General features: G+C 41.1%; 2 protein-coding genes across 14 annotated transcripts in view; one reads left to right on the forward strand and one right to left on the reverse strand.

Annotated features, from left to right (window-relative positions):
• Positions 1-192: 192 nt before the first annotated feature.
• GGPS1 (geranylgeranyl diphosphate synthase 1) lies at positions 193-18,766 on the reverse strand. Of its 9 annotated transcripts, none has more exons than XM_024761451.1 (7): positions 18,541-18,736; positions 14,720-14,812; positions 9,821-9,891; positions 9,441-9,577; positions 7,729-7,764; positions 3,315-3,400; positions 193-287 (listed from the first exon to the last, which is right to left on the reverse strand). In XM_024761451.1, exons 2-7 carry the CDS (start codon positions 14,787-14,789, stop codon positions 262-264), a joined length of 426 nt encoding a protein of 141 aa, XP_024617219.1. In that variant the 5' UTR covers positions 14,790-14,812; positions 18,541-18,736; the 3' UTR covers positions 193-261. The 9 variants fall into 9 exon arrangements, 7 of the variants coding, with proteins under 7 accessions (XP_024617219.1, XP_024617217.1, XP_024617216.1 ...); XR_003005490.1 differs by having other exon boundaries at positions 215-287; positions 9,262-9,577; XM_024761449.1 differs by lacking the exon at positions 193-287 and having other exon boundaries at positions 3,368-3,400; positions 9,242-9,577.
• Positions 18,767-19,131: 365 nt separating this feature from the next.
• Positions 19,132-19,796, forward strand: part of ARID4B (AT-rich interaction domain 4B) — a 126,735-nt gene continuing 126,070 nt past the window's right edge. For 2 of the 5 annotated variants that reach the window (XR_003005494.1, XM_024761474.1), the window contains exon 1: positions 19,132-19,324. The gene's annotated coding sequence lies outside the window, so the exon portion shown is untranslated. Of the gene's footprint in view, positions 19,491-19,796 lie in introns of all 5 variants that reach the window. The other 3 variants (XM_024761476.1, XM_024761477.1, XM_024761475.1) reach the window with 2 other exon arrangements.

A 19,796-nucleotide genomic window follows, 5' to 3' on the forward strand; every position in this document is an offset into this window, starting at 1 on the left:
AAAGCCCTTCCAATTCTCAAGGTTATTTTGATATTTTAGCCTTTTTATTCTTTTTCTTTCCTTTTAGTATTCTCTCAAGAGGTAGAAAAGATAAACACGTACTCAGTCCAGCATCTTGAAAGGACGAATGTTCTTTTTTCACTCCCTTCCTGCAGGGCTAGCAGAAAATTTAATCTCAGTCAGTGTTAGGGCCTCCTTACCTCTCAACTGCAGGCATCAGACTCCATTGGCAGGTTTATTATTGAAGCCAACAGTGATCCCTCAAAGCCTGGCACTTTTCTGCTTCCCTGTCCCAGGAAGAGAACGGGAAGGTTACTGTCTAGTCCATCCTCCATGAAGTCTTGCTCACCTCCTGCAGTACTACCAACAGCCATGGGAACTTCTGGCTTTTGTTCCCTTCCCAGGAATCTCTCCTCTTTCCTCTGTTCTGTTTGCCCTTAAAGTCACTGCTCCTTTTCTCTGTGTCTCCCTTCCAGTACACCTAGCCTGATCTCTTCAACAGGCTCAGGTTGTAGGAAAATTAATTCAGAAAGGAAGTGTTTTACAAGAGCCTTCTTTTAGCTTTATCATCATAATACTTCCCTGAGGCAAGAAAGTACAAAATGGAATGGGTACATTTCTGTAACTAAAGATGGAAAAAACAGAGGGAAAAGAACATGAATATCTAAAAATTATCTTGCTACTATATATTGTACGTATAGTATACAGATAGTTTTGCTGCATTAAGTCACTGAACTGTGACTTAATCAATTCATATTGATGAACATTTGTTACTTTTTTTCTATTACAAATAATGCTGCAGGGACTTCCTGATGGTTCAGTGGAGATCCCACATGCCTCCCGGCCAAAAAACCAAAACATAAAACAAAAGCAATATTGTAACAAATTCAATAAAGATTTTAAAAATGGTCCACATCAAAAAAAAATCTTAGAAAAAAACAAATACTGCTGCAATGAATATACTTTTATGTACATTTCTGTACAACTAAGGGAGTATATCTTAAGAATATACTCCCTCTTCAAAATGTAAAACAAAGGTACCATATGACTCATCTAGGTATTTAACTTTCTTAGTTGGCCTGGGCTGCTGTAATAAAATACCACAAATCGAGTGGTTTATACAACAGAAATTTATTTGCTTACAGTACTGGAGGCAGGAAGTCCAAGATTAAGGTGCCAGCTGATTGGATTCCTGGTGAGGGCTATCTTCCTGGTTTGCAGGTGGCCACCTTCTTACTGTGTCCTCACATGGTATAAAGAGAGAAAAGGGCTCTCTTGGGTCTTTTTTTTTTTTTGGCCGCATGGCACGTGGGATCCTAATCCCCCAACCAGGGATTGAACCTGCGCCCCCTGCATTGGAAGCGCAGAGTCTCAACCACTGGACCTCCAGGGAAGTTCCCTTGGGTCTCTTCTTGTAAGGAAATTAATCCTATTGGATCAGATTCCCACCCTTATGACCTCATTTAACCTTAATTACTTCCATAAAGATCCATCTCCAAATACAGAGATACTGGAGGTTGAGGCTTCAACATATAAATTTTGGAGGGACACAAACATTCAGTCCATATTACCCAAGAGAAATTAAAATATATAGCCACAGAAAAACCTGGACACAAATGTCCATAGCAGCATTATTCATAAAAGCCAAAAAGTAGGAACAATCCAAATGTCCATCAACCAATGAATGGATAAACAAAATGTGGTATTTTCATATACTGGACTATTATTCAGACTTAAAAATTATTGAAGTTATGATATAAGTAGTATGGATGAACCTTGAAAACATTATGCTAAGTGAAAGAAGCCAGTCACAAGACCACGTAGTATATGATTCCACTTATATGAAACAACCAGAATAGGCAAGTCATAAATACAGAGAGTAGCTTAGTGACTGCCTCGGGTGGGGGTTAGGGGTGGAGTGGGGGCAATGGGAGTGAGTGCTAATAGTGATGGTGGTTTCTTTCAGGGGAAGCAAAAATGTTATCAAATTAGATTGTGGTGATGATTGCATAACCCCATGAATATACTAAAACCCACTGAATTGTATCCTTTAAAAGAATTATGTGGTGTGTGAGTCAATAAAGCTTTCTAAAAAATTATAAATTTCTAAAAAATTTAGAAATTAAATTTCTAAAAAATTATATATAAGTATAAATATATATACATATATATGTGTGTATATATAAGATGAGAAGCAGATTACAGGGAGCTTTGCCTGTGAAGCTAAAGTGTTTGTCCTAAAAGGAAACGATTTATGAATAGAGGCATAAAGTGAAAGCAAATTCATTAAGATTAGTTTGGCAGTTCTGTGCAACATGGGCTGAAGGAAGAGAAGGGATTCCAGTAAAACAAGTTAGGTGACATTAATTATCCATATATGCTATGATGATACTCCAAGGCAGGAGGAAATGATTGGTTTGATCTTTTGTTTGTTGCAGCAGTTACTAGCTAAATGATACTCCTGTCTGAGCCATGATGTAACACAGTAAACTGCAATAAATTCTCCCAACAACTTCTTCATTAAAGCGATAGTCATTGGACTTCCCTGGTGGCCCAGTGGTGAAGACTCCGTGCCTCCAACGCAGGGGACACAGGTTAGATCCCTGGTTGGGGAACTAAGATCCCACAGGCCACGCAGCGTGGCCAAAAAAAGTAAAATGAATAAATTGACAGTCATAGGTGACTTGTGGTCTCAATAAATTGAAAACTTCTCCCAATATTAATGACATTCTTTTGCTGAACCCTCTCCTGGTTTCCTCTGAACTACCAGGAATTATATTCAACATTCTTCTAAGCCTTATAATAGTGTCTAAAATTATATATTTTATATCTTTAGTGCTAAGTCATTTAGTGAATGCTGTCATTTTATTTTTGTTCTTCTTCGATCCAGAGCTTTACAAACTTAAATTGGCCAGGTTTCAGGATTCAATATATTGAACTTAAAAAAAAGTATGCTTTCGTGTCTGTTATCAAACCACAAATGCATTTTCATAAACCATATTAGAAAATCTATTAGTTTGCCTCTTAGGATAGCTACTTTGTTTTGTTTCAAAGGGCTTATCATTATTTGTTTCAATAACCTTCTGCTTCATTTTCAGTTTCCTTTAGTTTAATTGACTTTTTGACTTTATCTGTCAACTTTAATAAATCATTTCTTTCTTGTAAAATATGGACAGCTGTTAGAATATAATTTACTAAAGCTAAATCTTTTTAAATTTTTTACTTTTCAAATATTTAACTATTCTTATTTTGCAATTTCTATTATGTGACTTTACAAGTTTTGGTAAGATTTACAAATTACTTTTGTAGCTTACCATTAGTACTGCTTTGCCCATTGAGGTCTAAATAGCTTCCGTTATCCACTATACCAATTTTCAATTCTTCAGATATATTTTTCTTTCTGTACAGTAACAAATATAATTCAAAGAAAATAAATGGGTCATTCTCCTAAAGCATAGAGTGCTTTATAAACAACGTGCATGACAAGGCAGGTAGTGCTGCAGATGTTTCCCAGATATATCTCTATGACAAGATGCCCATTAAACATTCTACACAATTAACTTTAACTAATGGGTTAATATGGAAATTTGTATTACTGATTTTTGCTTACTGCACATACTATTATAATCTTTACCAAGAGTATAGTAAAATTATGCCATACAACTGTAAGGTCCAATATAGTCAATCACATAAAAGCTGAGGTTGCATTATTACAAGATTTAATGAAATAACCAAGTAAGTGTGCAGTTAGCCAACCGGAGGTGGTGGGAGGTTGAGAAGCCAAATGCCAGTTGTATTCTGAGTTCATATTATTGTAGGGTTCGTTATCATGAGTCCTTTTCTGTATTCCAGCCACCAAATATCAGCCCTGCATGTATGGCAATAAAGGCTGTTCTAAGTGCCACAGTGAAAATGAAAAGGAAGTGAGAAGGGAAAGTAAGGGACAGATAAGAGATATCTCAAAGGACAAGTCTATAGGACTTAGGAGGACTGGATAGGAGGCAAGGGTAAGAAATAAAGACACTCCTGGATCACTTTAAGAATGACAATGGTCGGGGCTTCCCTGGTGGCGCAGTGGTTGAGAGTCCGCCTGCCGATGCAGGGGACACGGGTTCATGCCCTGGTCCGGGAAGAGCCCACATGCCGCGGAGCGGCTGAGCCCGTGAGGCATGGTCGCTGAACCTGCGCATCCGGAGCCTGTGCTCCGCAACGGGAGAGGCCACAACAGTGAGAGGCCCACGTACCGCCAAAAAAAAAAAAAAAAAAAAGAATGACAATGGTGATAGAAGAGGCGGGGGTAGAAGTGGTTTCGCTTGGTAAAGGGACAGGGAGGGGAGGTATAAGTTGGTTTTAAATATGATTTCAAGCTGATAACAGAAAACTCAGATGAACAGTTAAAATACAGGACTTCAATATGAGGAGGTCAGGGTTTTGATACAATGGTAATTATGGACAAAACTGAAAGTAAACAGTCTAAGAATGCTTTCAGAAGGGAAAACATTGAGTAAGAATCATTAGGGAAAGAATGAGAGGGAGAAGAACCACATTAACATAAAAGCTAACATTTGAAGTTTATGATATCTTTTCACATACATTATATTTAATGGAACCCTTGAGAGGTGGGAGATTAGTTTCAAGTAGATTTATTTATTCACAAGTATTTATTAAGTGCTACTGAGAAGAGGAGGGTAAGTCACAGTCCTTGCCCTTAATGAGTTTCTAATCCAATGGGAGAAGCAGACATGTAAACAAGAAATTAGGGGCCCTGATTCCAGCACTAATAATACTGTTTAATAATTGGCTACTTACTTCCCAGTCTCCATTACAAGAAAATCACATAAGGCTAAGAGATAGTGTCTATCACTCTTCTACCTCCAAAGCCTAGCAAAGGATTTAGCTTATAGGCACTCAAGAAGTATTCTAAATGAAATGAATGAAAAACAGAATAGTGTCTTAGCAATGACGAACGTTATTTTCTGGCAGAGTATAACGTGTGGGGAGAGTAAAATATTAGGAAATATGGTTGAAGTCGTTTGGAGATCAGATTTTGGAAAGCCTTATATACTCTGCCAAGGAATTTACAGGTGGCAGTATTGAGGATTCAGAGAATTTAAAACATGGGAATGACATAATCAGATTTGCGCTTTGGAAAGACAACTTTGGTTGGTGTGAAGGATAGACTGGAGTGGGTAGAGATTATAGGAAGGAAGCTGTTTAGTACATTACAATAGACCAGTGCTTTCTAAACTTTTAAACATATTTAAGTGTGCATTTAGAATGGGAGGCCAACAGTACAGAAGAGCAAAGTGCTCTGACCTGTATTCAAGGTCCTGGCTCTGCTCAGTAAATGCTTGAAGAAAAAAACATAAAACAGTGGTACCTAATAGGTCCTTCACAAATATACATTTTCTTCCCTCTTTCCTTCCTCTCAGTGTACTGATTAAAACAGAGCCAATGGATAAATCTTGAGGATATAAGGCAGGGAATAAAATAAGGCCCTCAAGAGGCAGAAAGAGAGGGAATCAAAAACAGGAGAGCGTGTTTGGTCTAGGGCAGGAGGACAAACAACTTTTCTTGAGATGAAAGGCAGACCTAAAGAAGCATAGGGGAGGAAGGTTAGAAGAATTTACATTTAACAGGAGAAGAATGGAGGAGGAGGGAATGCTAGATTGACAAATCTCATTTATTTTTAATTTTTTTGTACATTTATTTATTTTTGGCTGTGTTGGGTCTTCGTTGCTGCGCACGGGCTTTCTCTAGTTGCAGCGAGCGGGGGCTACTCTTCGTTGCGGTGCGCAGGCTTCTCATTGCAGTGGCTTCTCTTGTTGCGGAGCACGGGCTCTAAGCGCGCGGGCTTCAGTAGCTGTGGCACACGGGCTTAGCTTCTCTGCAGCATGTGGGATCTTCCAGGATCAGGGATTGAACCCGTGTCCCCTGCATTGGCAGGTGGATTCTCAACTGCGCCACCAGGGAAGTGCCTAGATTGACACATTTTAAACCTCCATCAGGATTAGATGAAAAATAAAAGGGCTACTGAGGTTTTAATACATTAATTTGCAATGGCTATAGCAGTTGTGAAAACGTTCCCCAGCAGCACTTAGCAACGTGGGAGGAGCAAAGCACGTGGACCGTTGGATTCACGCAAGATTGGGAACTGGCAGGATGAGAGGGACCTAAAGGAAAGGAGGAAAGTGATCCGAGAAAGCTCTTGAAAGGCTCCCTGAAGTGAACGACTATAGGTTATAGGTTAAGAAGAGAAGGAAGTCAAGTAAGGAAGTTGACAGAGTGGAATAAGAGAAGAGCTGATGTATTTAAAATTTTGCTGAGGTCTGAAAGTCATTTATAGCAACATAACTAGCCTTCATTCTTTTGATTTTGCCAACAAAGAAAATCAATTTGATTTTCTTCTGTATTAACCATCATGACTATGGTTCAAGTGAAAAGAATAAATTTTTTTTTTATTTTTTTTTTATTTTTATTTATTTATTTATGGCTGTGTTGGGTCTTCGTTTCTGTGTGAGGGCTTTCTCTAGTTGTGGCAAGCATATAAGTCCCCAATTCAATGCCAAGCATTTCTGTCACTGAAAGGCAAGATAAAAATGACAAAAGAGGACTTCCCTGGTGGCACAGTGGATAAGAATTTGCCTGCCAATGCAGGGAACATGGGTTCAATCCCTGGTCCGGGAAGATCCCACATGCCACCAAGCAACTAAGCCTGTGTGCCACAACTACTGAGCCTGTGCTCTAGAGCCTGCGAGCCACAACTACTGAGCCCACGTGCCACAACTACTGAAGCCCACGTGTGCCTGGAGCCAGAGGCCACTGCAATGAGAAGCCCGCATACTGCAACAAAGAGTAGCCCCCACTCGCTGCAACTAGAGAAAGCCCCTGCGTGCAGCAACAAAGACCCAACATAGCCAAAAATAAATTTAAAAAATAAAAAAAATGAGAAAAGAATGAGTAGCACCAGGCCAAAATTAATTTGATTAGCTAAGAAATAATCTACTTAAGCAATCATTATACTTATAGGTAAATAACTTCATTTCTGTCTATATAGTTAGCATTAGATCTTTTTTAATATCAAGTTTGTTACAGGTTCATAAAAACAAAGTTCAAATATCCATAGTATAACACAAATATGTATGATTTTCAGAAGGGGTTTCCTTGGATCAATTAAAATGGAAGATTCAGGGACTTCCCTAGTGGCGCACTGGTTAAGAATCTGCCTGCCAATGCAGGGGACACAGGTTCAAGCCCTGGTCTGGGAAGATCCCACATGCCGCGGAGCAACTAAGCCCGGGCGCCACAACTACCGAAGCCCGCGAGCCTAGAGCCCATGCTAAACAACAAGAGAAGCCACTGCAATGAGAAGCCCCTGCACCACAATGAAGAGTAGCCCCTGCTTGCCGCACTAGAGAAAGCCCGCGAGCAGCAACAAACACCCAACACAGCCAAAGATAAATAAATAAAAATAAATAAATCTATAAAAAAAAAAAAAATGGAAGATTCAAATTATTCTAAAAGTAAAGGCAATACCGAACTTTTCAAAAAAGATTTAGGTTGAGTATTTTGGTGAGAATTTCTCATACAAAAATACGGTGGTTTGATTTAAGATAACACACTGTACAACCAATCAAGCAAAATGTAATGCTACTGAGAAGTACAAACTTTCATTCTGGGATGTCAGTGACACTTCTCATACAGAAATCAGGGTCTCTTTTTTCATACCTCTTGTGCCATAAGATGGCTCCAGGGGCTGAGGGCCTAAAATGAAACAAAAGGGATAGTCAGGGTTAAGGCACTATAAAGCTAACTGTGCCTGATAGTATAGCCTTTGGCTAATTTTCAGTCAGGCAGTAGCTCTCAGGTTAACACTTTTCTTTGCTTTACTCATAGAGGTTAAAGATGCCTACTTCCTTTTCCATTCAAGCACCAACTGCCTACAGAGGGGTTAATGATGCGGGTGGGAAGGAAAAGGACAGTTCCCCCAGCTTTTGTACTTGTGAGCAAACAGCTTTTATGATTTTTAATACTAATGATAAAGACAGCATAAAATGGCTTAAAGGCTCCTTCCTAAAATACTTTTTCCATGTACCTTTTTCCCCCCCACAAATGGAAAGATACTGCTGTACCCAGATACTAATTAGTTTTGAGGCACAAGTTACATTAGAAGGAAAAAGAACTTGGGCTAGTGTGTAAATTTCATTCAGTGGAGACTCCTTGGTTAAATAAACAGCAGAATTTGCTCAGTTGGGAGAAAGGAAGAGAGGCCCAGAATGCTTACTGCTTGTCACTGTCAGCTTTCTCATGGAAGACTTCACTAAGGGAGTTTCCAGGGAGGAGAATGAGCTATTCTAAGCGACATTTAGGAAGAAAGAGGAGTTCCTGTGGTCTTCGGGCCAGCTAGCTATAGAAACTGGTCCCAAGTAGTCAATGGCTTGGAAATGGGGTAGATGAATTGTGAACTGCCCGTACAGTACAGTTAGGAAGTATGTGGATAAAAATTCCTGGAGCTGAAGTCTTCTTTATTGACAGAATCAACAGAACATGCATGGCAGAGTTGGCCACGACGTCCTAACACAGCACATTCTGACATTCAAATTAGACTCATTTAAATGTGGCTCCTTTTGATTCCTTCAACTTGGTACTATGATTATCTGTACACGGGGATTCTATATTGAAACAACCTCACTCACATCACCACTATCACTCAGTTTTTGGATACTAACAGATTGGTCCAAATTTTAAAAAAGGTAATAGGCTAAAAGACAAAAAAAAGTCAACTAAGCTATCAGGCCTAATCAAGAATGGCTTAATATTATTCATCCTCTTTGAACATTTTACTTAAGTGTTTTACTAGAGCTACTAGCTCAGGGTTCCCACCACATGCATCGATTTGTTTATAGGCTTTAGATTCAAGCTCTTTAAGAGTATTCCGAGTGTATTCAAAAGAACCTACGTTCTCAAGATAATGTACACAGTATTTTTTAACATCTACATTTTCGGTTCTCTGGCGCAAGATATTCTGCACCTGGGTGCTTTCAGGCCTAGACCAAATAGCATGAATAGTAGGGAATGAGAACTTTCCCTCTGTTAGATCTTCACAGAAGCTTTTGTTTGCACTATATTCTTTGGAGTGTAGATTAGCATAATCATCCCTGATTTGGAAAAAGAGCCCAAGTGTATTCAGTAGTGGCTTTAAATCTTCTTTGTAATCAGAGAACAACTGCATGAGACCTACTGCTAATCCAAATAGTCCACCTGTCTTTTGCAGCACCATTGCTTTATATTCTTCTTCAGTGGGACAAGTGTAATTATCTCTCCAGTAGATATCCAGGCCTTGTCCCTGATGGAGTTCTAAAAGCTGGCGGGTAAAAAGCTTTACTGCATCTGGGTGATCAAGGGTTAAGACTTTCTCTAGGCCAAGAAAATATACATAATTGGCAGAATTGATGACAGATGGAATTCCATAGATGCTGTGTGCCACTGGAAAGCCACGACGGAGTTTTGAGTTGTCTTCAATATCATCGATGAGTAAACTGGCATTATGCAACATTTCCGTCACTTCAATGATAATCTAACAAGAAATACAATTGAAAATTTTCATTTTATTTGAATTATTCAAAAGAGCTTATACTTAATGTATATTAACAGATTATCAAAGTGTCAGGTGTCTTAGGTTTTACAACTAGTTATTATCTAGCAACCTCAATGTAAGATATTGTATGATCATTAAACTGAATTAAGAGCTAGGAGTATTTTTACATGATATCTATTAATTTCTTGGAGATTAAGAATAAGGTTAGAATTGCCTAAATACCTGTAGCTTGTCTTCTGGAACTTTTAGCCAATGATTAAACGCCTGTGAAAGTTTGGTTCTCACTTGTTTACCTGCATTTAAAGAATAAAATTTAGCAATAAATTAATATTTTTAATTACAAGAAACACATTCAGAAACTTCCTGTGAAACTAAGAAAACTTGACAAATCCAGCCCCACCAATCCATTATCTACTGTAGAGCTTGTCTTCCACTGCTGGGCCCTACTACCTCCCTCCACCAAAACTCATATCCTAAAATGCACAACCTTTTAAAATTAGGGCAGGCAAAAGAGAGTTCTAGGACTCCAGGGACCCATCAGTAAGCTCACTCCTTTCATCTTAACTTATATCAACAGTTTTGGAATGGAATGTTTTTTTTTTTTAACATCTTTATTGGAGTGTAATTGCTTTATAATGCTGTATTAGTTTCTGCTGTATAACAAAGTGAATCAGCTATATGCATACATATATCCCCATATTCCCTCCCTCTAGCGTCTCCCTCCCACCCTCCCTTATCCCGTCCCTTTAGGTGGTCACAAAGCACCGAGCTGATCTCCCTGTGCTATGCGGCTGCTTCCCACTAGCTATCTATTTTACATTAGGTAGTGTATATATGTCAATGCCACTCTCACTTCTTCCCATCTTACCCTTCCCCCTCCCCTTGTCCTTTATTCCTGTCCTGCTCCTAGGTTCTTCAAAACCATTTATTTTTTTAAGAGTCCATATATATGTGTTAGCATACGGCATTTGTTTTCCTCTTTCTGACTTGCTTCACTCTGTATGACAGACTCTAGGTCCATCCACCTCACTACAAATAACTCAATTTTGTTTCTTTTTATGGCTGAGTAATATGGAATGTGCTTTTAGGGAATTATGATCTAATTCATTCTTTTGAAAAGGGAGCCAGTCTAGTTAGTGGCAGTTAATTAGCACCATCCACTTCAGAGGCTACAGGTATTTTTTTTTTTATTGACATGTAGTTGATTTTCAATGTTGTGTTAATTTCTGCTGTACAGCGAAGTGATTCAGTTATACATATATACACATTCTCTTTTAAAATATTCTTTTCCATTATGGTTTATCATAGGATACTGAATATGGTTTTCTGTGCTATACAAGGTAGGACCTTGTTGTTTATCCATTCAATATATAACTATAGGTATTCTTTTGTTTTTGTTTTCCTTTTTACTATACTTTCCTCTAACATCAAATGGATGGTTTTGGATAGTTCCTTTTTCTTTTTTCTAACTTACTAGTCCAATATACAATGTAACTGAAAGGAATTTTTTTTTTTTTTTTGCGGTACGCGGGCCTCTCACTGTTGTGGCCTCTCCCGTTGTGGAGCACAGGCTCCGGACGCGCAGGCTCAGCGGCCATGGCTCACGGGCCCAGCCGCTCCGCAGCATGTGGGATCTTCCAGGACCGGGGCACGAACCCATGTCCCCTGCGTCGGCAGGTGGACTCTCAACCACTGCGCAGGGAAGCCCAAATATAGGTATTTTTAAGTAAATGTACTTTGCTATTGAATTACCTTATAGAATTACCTCTTAAAATTATCTACCATTCCTTTATATTAAGATTTTAGAGACTGGACAGCTCTGCTTCTTTCCTATCAAAAAGTGAATTACCACTCCATGAAGTATTCCCTTTTAACATCCTGAATTTAGTCAAAAGTTAATCTCTTTATTTTGACTAGGGCCATTAGTTTTTCAATATTATCTTTTTCTTACACAGAAAGCTCAAGAGAGGTCTTTGGGTAGGAGTCACCATTAGAAGTCATTTTAGCCCAAATATAAAGGAATGGTAGATAAAAACCACAACCAGTTCATTTAATAAAAATGTTCTTTCTATGAGCTTCCTGCTAAAGCGAATGCACAGTTACACCCTAATTTCAGATTAGGTTTCAGGAAAATAGTTACATAAAGTTTCAGTAAACAAAAACAGTATTTTCTGAGTCCTATCTGTGTTTTCTCTGCACCAATCAGCCAAACAAATGAATACACACACCCTCATCACATACCCAAATGGAACAAAGTTTCACTTTCTGTGAGAAGTCTAAAAGGGAAGGATCTCTTAGGGTTCTGGAAGCAGTATCCTCTGTCTACTAGCCTTTAGAATGTGGTCTGAGTAGCAATTATATCCTTTATCCTTCTGATTTACTTTCCAGTTTGACCAAGGTCAATCTGGGCTATACTGAGAAGGCACAACTGTGCAAAGTAACCCTATCACCTTAAAAAAGAAGATGAAGAACAGAGAATCAATGTGCAGGCACATCTTCCCCTTCACTTCAGAATGTATCTAGAAAACAGTACAATAAATGGCTTAACTTACAGGTACTCAGGTATGTATGTATGTACGTATGTATTTATTTATGGCTGCATTGGGTCTTCATTTGCTTCATGGTCTTTCTCTAGTTGCGGTGAGCGGGGGCTACCGTTCGTTGCGGCGCGCGGGCTTCTCACTGCGGTGGCTTCTCTTGTTGCGGAGCACAGGCTCTAGAGTGCAGGTGCAAGGTGCAAGGACTTCAGTAGTTGTGGCTCACGGGCTCTAGAGCGCAGGCTCAGTAGTTGTGGCGCACGGGCTTAGTTGCTCCGCCGCATGTGGGATCTTCCCGGACCTGGGCTTGAACCCGTGTCCCCTGAATTGGCAGGCGGATTCTTAACCACTGCGCCGCCAGGGAAGTCCCCTCAGGTTTTATTTTAATATTACAGTAATTACTGTTTCTTCTTTAAGACTTTAACATTACTGACTCCCTTTCTGCAGGCCCTCTTCTTCCTCCATTTCAAAACCCACCCTCCACCTCCCACTGCAAAGGCCTGGGGACCTACACTTCTACACTAGAGTAAATAAAGAAACATAAATAAAAGTCATTCTACTTCACTAATTTCAGAATATCCTAATATCAACAATTATTAATTATTATAACCTCTTTTCAGCAAGATTAACTTTACAATAGAATAAATGGCCTGGCCCATCTTTAAGTCACTTTAGTAACTCTGAAGCTCTCTGTGAAAAATAGTTTATGCATAACACAGTTTCCTCTTTCTTTAGGAAACTCTTTTGAGGTTCTATTCTATCATGGCTGCAGGAGTATACTTGATTTGAAAAATAAAAAGATGGGATACCTAATGAGATTCTTAAATATGTTATCTAACGGCCTAAAACATTACTTCCAAATAATGAGGATTAAAAAAAATGTTAACAGAAGTAGTTCATTACACAGGTAAGCGTTACTGTTAAAACGTAACTATAGGCAGTCCTTGTTCTGCACAGTAGTGGAGCAGAGACGTTGGGTGGTGCTAGTTGGACACTTGTCATCACTGGTAACTGCCATGTTTTATGGTAGCCCAGTTCCAACCAGTGTTTGCCAGTGTGTAACAAAATAAGTCCAGCAATAGGTGGGAAGAGTACAAGAGAAATAGTGCTACCTTTCTCAATATGAGACTCTAAAATAAGTAAAGTTACTGGCTGCTGAATAAATGTCACTCAAAAGCAGTCTCTTGGCTTTTTCTTAAACAGTAGGCAACTTTTCCCTTGCATTCTCTGCTTGTCTCTCCTCCATTCTTTTGAAGCATTGACATTAACAAGTATGTCTCCATGAGAGTCTGCCAGAATAGAAATGACACTGATCATGACGGTTTCCAAGGTGGAGGTAGGGAGCTACCACTCTTCTGGCTTCAGACAACAGTACTTATCCTCCCCAGACTCAAGAAGAATAGAAATGCCATTGAGGAGTGCTCATCAAGAGAGGTGTGCACTTCAGAACAGAAATGACAACCTTTTTGTGACTGAGATCATCACTACAGTTGAGCCACACCATGGGCTAAATGGGTTTCTATAATTGTCCACTTATCACTTTTTTTTTTTTTTTTTGAGCCATGCGGCGCAGGTTGTGGAATCTTAGTTCCCTGACCAGGGATTGAACCCGGGCCCTCAGCAGTGAAAGTGCAGAGTCCTTACCACCAGACTGCCAGGGAAGTCCCAACTTATCACCTTTTAGTAACTGTTTTTTTTTGTTTTTTTTTTTGCGGTATGCAGGCCTCTTACTGTTGTGGCCTCTCCCATTGTGGAGCACAGGCTCTGGATGCGCAGGCTCAGTGGCCATGGCTCACGGGCCCAGCCGCTCCGCAGTATGTGGGATCTTCCCGGACCCGGGCACGAACCCGTGTCCCCTGCATCGGCAGGTGGACTCTCAACCACTGCGCCACCAGGGAAGCCCTAGTAACTGGTTTATACATGAAGCTTTATTACAAGAAGCCACGCTTATCACATGCATGAGTTTTTCTTTGCTACTATCATTTCCCAGAAAAGCTTAAAAAAAAAAAAAAAGAGCAAAATAAAACAAGCACATACATACGATTAGGCAGGTGTTTCTTTAGGAAGCCATGTTCAAGTGACTCATCTTTATATAGGAATAATGTGGGCTATGCTTCCAAGTAATGTGCTTTGAATGCTTTACTATTTGTCTCTTAAAGGAACTAGTAGTATAAGAAATGCAGTGTATGTGATAATGGAAAACCTGAACAGGAAAGTTAAGTGAAGCTTCTTCTTGTTTCACAAATTGGCAGATCATCCCCTAATATCTAAAGAGTAGGGAATAGGAATGTGTGGCATTCATAAAGAATAAAATTTCTAATGAGATACTCAAATGTTTTAAGTGTTTTTATGTTTTTAGTTATGTTATAAAATTGGATATTTTTAAAGAGGTGCCTCAAAAACATCCCTTTTAAGAACAAAAAGTTGTAAAACTTTATTATTATTTTCCTCATGTGTATCTTCTTACAAAATAGAAAACAGAAACTCTCAAGAGCTGGCAATTCTAACCTTTTCTGTATGCTAATATTTAAATGACGATTACTTTATATAGATGACCCTATATGTACTGTAACTAAACTGTTACCTGGTAACTGAAGTAAGTACTTGTAAGGTTCTAGAAGAATTCTTTGGGCTGTTTCTTGAGTCTTCTCCATTGTTTTTTAATTTCAAAGCTGATCTGTAAAAAAGGAGAAACATAAAGATGATGTAGTTAACTAAATTATCTGAGTATCAAAGTGCAAAGGAATTTGTATTTCAAGGTGTTGTAGTAAAGGTAAACTTTCAGTTTGGTTTTAAATGAAAACTCTACACCTATGAAATCTTGAAAACATTATGCTAAGTGAAGGAAGATGGTCACATATTCCATTTATATGAAATGTTCAGAACAGGCAAATCTATACAGACAGAAAGTAGACTCATGATTGCATAGGGCTGGGGTGGGGGGAAGAGAGAGTGACTGCTAATGGGGTTTTTTTTTTTTTGGGGAGATCAAAATGTTCCAGAATTAGATTGTGGTGCTGGTTGCCCAACCTTGTGAATATAACAAAACACACTGAGTTGAATACTTTGAATGGGTAAACTATATGATATGTAAATTATATCTCTTTAAAAAAAAAAAAGCAAAGTCTTCATTTAAGTGATTATATTGGTCAAGGTGTTCACCTGGATTTTAAGTGGTTTCCTTAGTTACAAAACTTACACTAAAAGCCATTCCTATTTTATCAACCATAAAAGGCTTAAATTGTTGACATCAACATCGAAAGAAAACAACAGAATTAGATACTTCTATACTTGACTGATCACGTAAATTAATAAACATACTTTTTTTTCTAAGAGCATTAAAATGAGTATGTTTTGGGGCTTCCCTGGTGGCGCAGTGGTTGAGAGTCTGCCTGCCGATGCAGGGGACACGGGTTCATGCCCTGGTCCGGGAGGATCCCACATGCCGCTGAGCGGCTGGGCCCGTGAGCCATGGCCGCTGAGCCTGCGCGTCTGGAGCCTGTGCTCCGCAACAGGAGAGGGCACTGTTGTGAGAGGGCCGTGTACCGCAAAAAAAAAAAAAAAAAAAAAAAAAAAAGAGTCGGTTTTATACATTTGACCCTTAAACAACAGCGGGGTTAGGGGCATCAACACCCCCCCTTCGCGCACGCACACACACACACACACACACACACACACACACAACTGAAAATCTTCTGCAGCCACAGATTCAACCAAGTGCAAATCATGTAATACTGTAGTATGTATTTATTAAAAAAAAAATCCACGTATAAGTGGAGCCCAGCAGTTCCCACTCATGGTGTTCAGGGTCAACTGTGTATTTAAAATATAAGGAGAAAATCCTATTCTGCATTTCTTCACAATCAATTTTCGACATTCTGATTAAGACATGCATTTACTTGAGTGCAATTATATTATTAAAATTATTCCCCTGTAGTGACTTATTATTCTGAATTTTATATTTACTTCAATATTTCCTAGAACATCACTCAGTTTTCCTAGAATCCCCCTTTACTATTGAATTTCTACTATTTCTTTGTAAATATCTATTGCTATTTTTGTTTGTCCTATTAGGAGTCTTCATTTCTGTTTTTGTTGTTTTTGTCTGTTTTGGGGGGATGGGAGGGAGTTTTCATTTCTAATTGGCACACTTTAGAAGGTTTCTCACCTTTGTCTACTTTCTTTTGTTTCTTGGGACAATGATTTGGTCTCTAGGATCATGAGCCTAAAAGATTGAAAAGTGTATTTTCTGTATTTTCTTCTACATTTGCCTTGACCAACAATTAATGTTAAGTATGTTGCAAGGGAAAAAAGTTCAGAAAATATTTCGAAATAATCCAAATACCAGTTTAGTAACCTATTACCTATACTGTTTAAAGTTTGACACAGATTATCTTATTCTTAAGAGATTAAAGAAAGAAAAGAAGATGATGCACAGAAAGAATAATCACTTAGGTTAAAAGATTATTGAACAGAATTAAAAGTAGAATTTTTAAAAAGCATCTCATATACTGTTCTATTTAAACCAGTTAGTAGCCATCTCTTCCCAACTAGGTTGAGAAAATTATGTTTATCTTTTTCACAGCCTCCAGAACACATGTGACTTAACTTAAAAGTCAGTAAGACCAACTTTCAATAATTCTCTTTTGTCTCTGTATCAGTAACAATATGCCACTAGACAGATTTTCAGCGCTAATCTGTTTCAATTCTTAGGGCTTAGCTGGTTGATGTTTTGTTCGACTGAAAATATTAGTTATGAACTTTAAAAAATCGTTCTTTCCTTTGCTCACTCCGGTAAGTTTAAGAATACTCACTTAACAAATAAATCAATTAATGTTCCTTCCCCAGATAATGTTTGTATGCAAGTATTCTCAACAGTGGGAAAACACAGAAGCCTCAATTTTGCTAGGTACTGAAAACTAAAGTTTCCTGTCTTCTAAAGAGTCTGAGGGTTTCTACATTACTGTGGCATATACTCTGATTTGGCTCTTTTTCTTTTCTTTTTTAACCCCAAAGACTCCAATTTATCACACCTAGAAATTTCAGCTATCACATACTGGACCCGAATATAAAGAGGCATTAATGTGTTACATGAACTCTACTAATTTACTTTTTTAAAAGTAATTAATTTTTAAACTATTTTACCGAAGTATAGTTGATTTACAATGTTGTGTCTAATCTACTTTTAGAACGAACCACCACAGGATGCCTCTGTGAGAGTCTGAAACTACTCCTTTTCAAAACTGGGAAACTGCTTTACATTTGTTCAAACAACGCACGATGAATATTAATTAACACAAAATCAGATTCTCTCCTCCGTGTGGACTACTGAAGCAATATACCCCTGGTCCTCTACTCTTCAGCCAGTGACCTTTTCGAAATTCAAATCTGGTCCTATCTCCCTTCTGACTGGCAACCCTCCGAAGTTATCCCATGGCTCTTAGATAAGAACAAAACTCCCTAACATAGCGTATCAGGTTCGGACAGCCAAGCCCCGCGCCCTCCCACCCCCGGCCCAGCCGCTCCTCATGGTTTAAAAAGCTCCCTCCTGGAAGAAGGCTTTCCAACGTGATGTTCTTTCTCTCTGGAATGTTCTTTCCGTAGTTAACTCCCGCTAACCCTTACACTCTCGGCTGGATCCTCACTCCCTCGGGAAAGCCTTCCCTCATCTCCCTAAGGCAAACTCCCTATTTCCAATTCTCTTATCACCACGAAACTCTCCTTCGTGGCACTCACACCTGTTGCAATATCACACTGACTTGTGTGACCATCCTGCCTGTCTCACTAGGCTCAGGCTCATGACGGCAGGGACCACACCAGGCGGTGGCGTTCAAATGTGGGAAAGACGAAATGAACGAAGGGACGTAAGCCGAGTACCTTCCAATGCGTTAGAGGACGAAATCCGGGCACACACACACAGAAAAGGGAAAATATCGTGCAAAGTAATTTTTTAAAAAGGGATGGGTCTGTTTTCAGAATTGCTAAATCGACAAAGTGTAAGCGCGGCTGTGAAGCGTGGAGTGCATCCTTCCACTCGAACTCCGGGAGACGATGGATGGGTGTGAAGTAAATTGCCGGAGAGGTACATGGAGGGAATTTAAATAACTTCGAGGCATATTTTCCACACAGGCTTGGCAGAAGGGCTTCCAACGCCGACTCCGTCTAGCGGAGCCCGCAGGGTCGGTAAGGTTCCGGCTTCCTCTCCGCCCCGAGGCCCCCTTCCGCTCCGCGGGGACCGTACCGCTCCTCCCCTTCTCCAGCGAGAGGATGGAAAATTCAACACAATCCGGTTCAGCATCCGGGTCCTCACCCTCCTTTCTTTCTTTCCTCTCAGCTCCGCCTCCCAACCTCCCCCACCCTCACTCCCCATCCGGGTTCCCCCCAGCCGCCACCACAGCCACTCACGGTTCGAGGATGATATCACAACTTTCACGCCGGGGGTCCGGGAGTAGCAGTACCCAGCATCAACTTCCCACCTTATAGTTCAGAACAAGGCTCCCCCGGATGCCTACATAAATCCCTCCCCTTACTTCACGATAGCACTCTCCGCCTTCCTCACCCGCCAGCAACACCGCATTGCTCGGTGCAAGAAAATGCGCCATCCCGGTCACACTGCGCAGGCGTCGTTGCCACCTCCCCTTTGCTTTGTCGCCCCGCCCCCTTTCCCTCCCTCCCTTCCCTGTCTCACGTAGGCGCGGGGCGTTGCGGGTCTTGCAGTTCTCAGGGGCAAGGCCTCGCGCATTGGCCCCAGAGGCTGGACTACATTTCCCGGGGAGCTATGAGGCGTAACTTTCTGTTTCCATAGAACTGGTGGGAAAATGGCGTCGTTGTTTGTATCGCGGGGACCAATAGGAACAGGGTATGGGCGGATTCTAAAGAAGTCTAGCCAATCCGAGGTCGTCTAAGAGGCCATCCGGGAAAGAGGTAGGGGAGGGGAAAAAAAGTCTAGGGGAACAGTCGAGTCCGGAGTGAGGAGCTTAGGCGCCGGAGCGGAGGGAGACTCTTGCGCTTAAGCTTGCAGCCGACACGGCCACCGCCTGGACCTTTGCCCGGAGGGAGTCGCAGAGGGTCTGTCGCCGCCGTCCTCTGCAGGGCAGCGCGACTGGGGGCTCGGACCTCCAGTCCAGGAGGGATTTTTCGTCGTCCCCCCTCCCCCCAGCGAGGGAGCCCGAGCGGCCGCCAAACAAAGGTACCAGTCGCCGCCGCGGGAGGAGGAGGAGCCGGAGCTTTAGCCTCAGCCACCGCTGGACCCGCCGCCCTTCTTCCCCCATCTCTCCCCCAGGCCTGCTGATTTTGGGGGGGAGCAGGGGAGGGGACTCTGGACGTGCCAGGGTCGGAGCTTGCCTCCGAGGAAGGTAGGGGCATTTTCTGGGGCTTTCGCGGTCTCGTAAGGGGGTCTTCAGGGGAGTCACTGGGCCCGGCCGGGGAGCCGGGGAAGATCGCTGGGATGGTGTCCCCCGGCGCCCCAATTCGGGGCCTCGGCCTCCGAGGAACTCGCGCCGCCCCCCTCCACCCCGCAGTTGCCGAGTCCGAGTCGCCCCCCACCCTGGAGGCCGCACACTCGGCGCTTTAGTGCCCCTCGGCCGCGGTGGGGGGCCCCGACCGGTGGGGGGGCTCTGCCGCCGCCCGGCCCCTCGGCGCTCTCGCCGTCCCCGCGGCCG

Source organism: Neophocaena asiaeorientalis, unplaced genomic scaffold (assembly GCF_003031525.2).
Source record: "Neophocaena asiaeorientalis asiaeorientalis breed wild unplaced genomic scaffold, Neophocaena_asiaeorientalis_V1.1 scaffold166, whole genome shotgun sequence".
NCBI lineage: Eukaryota > Metazoa > Chordata > Mammalia > Artiodactyla > Phocoenidae > Neophocaena > Neophocaena asiaeorientalis.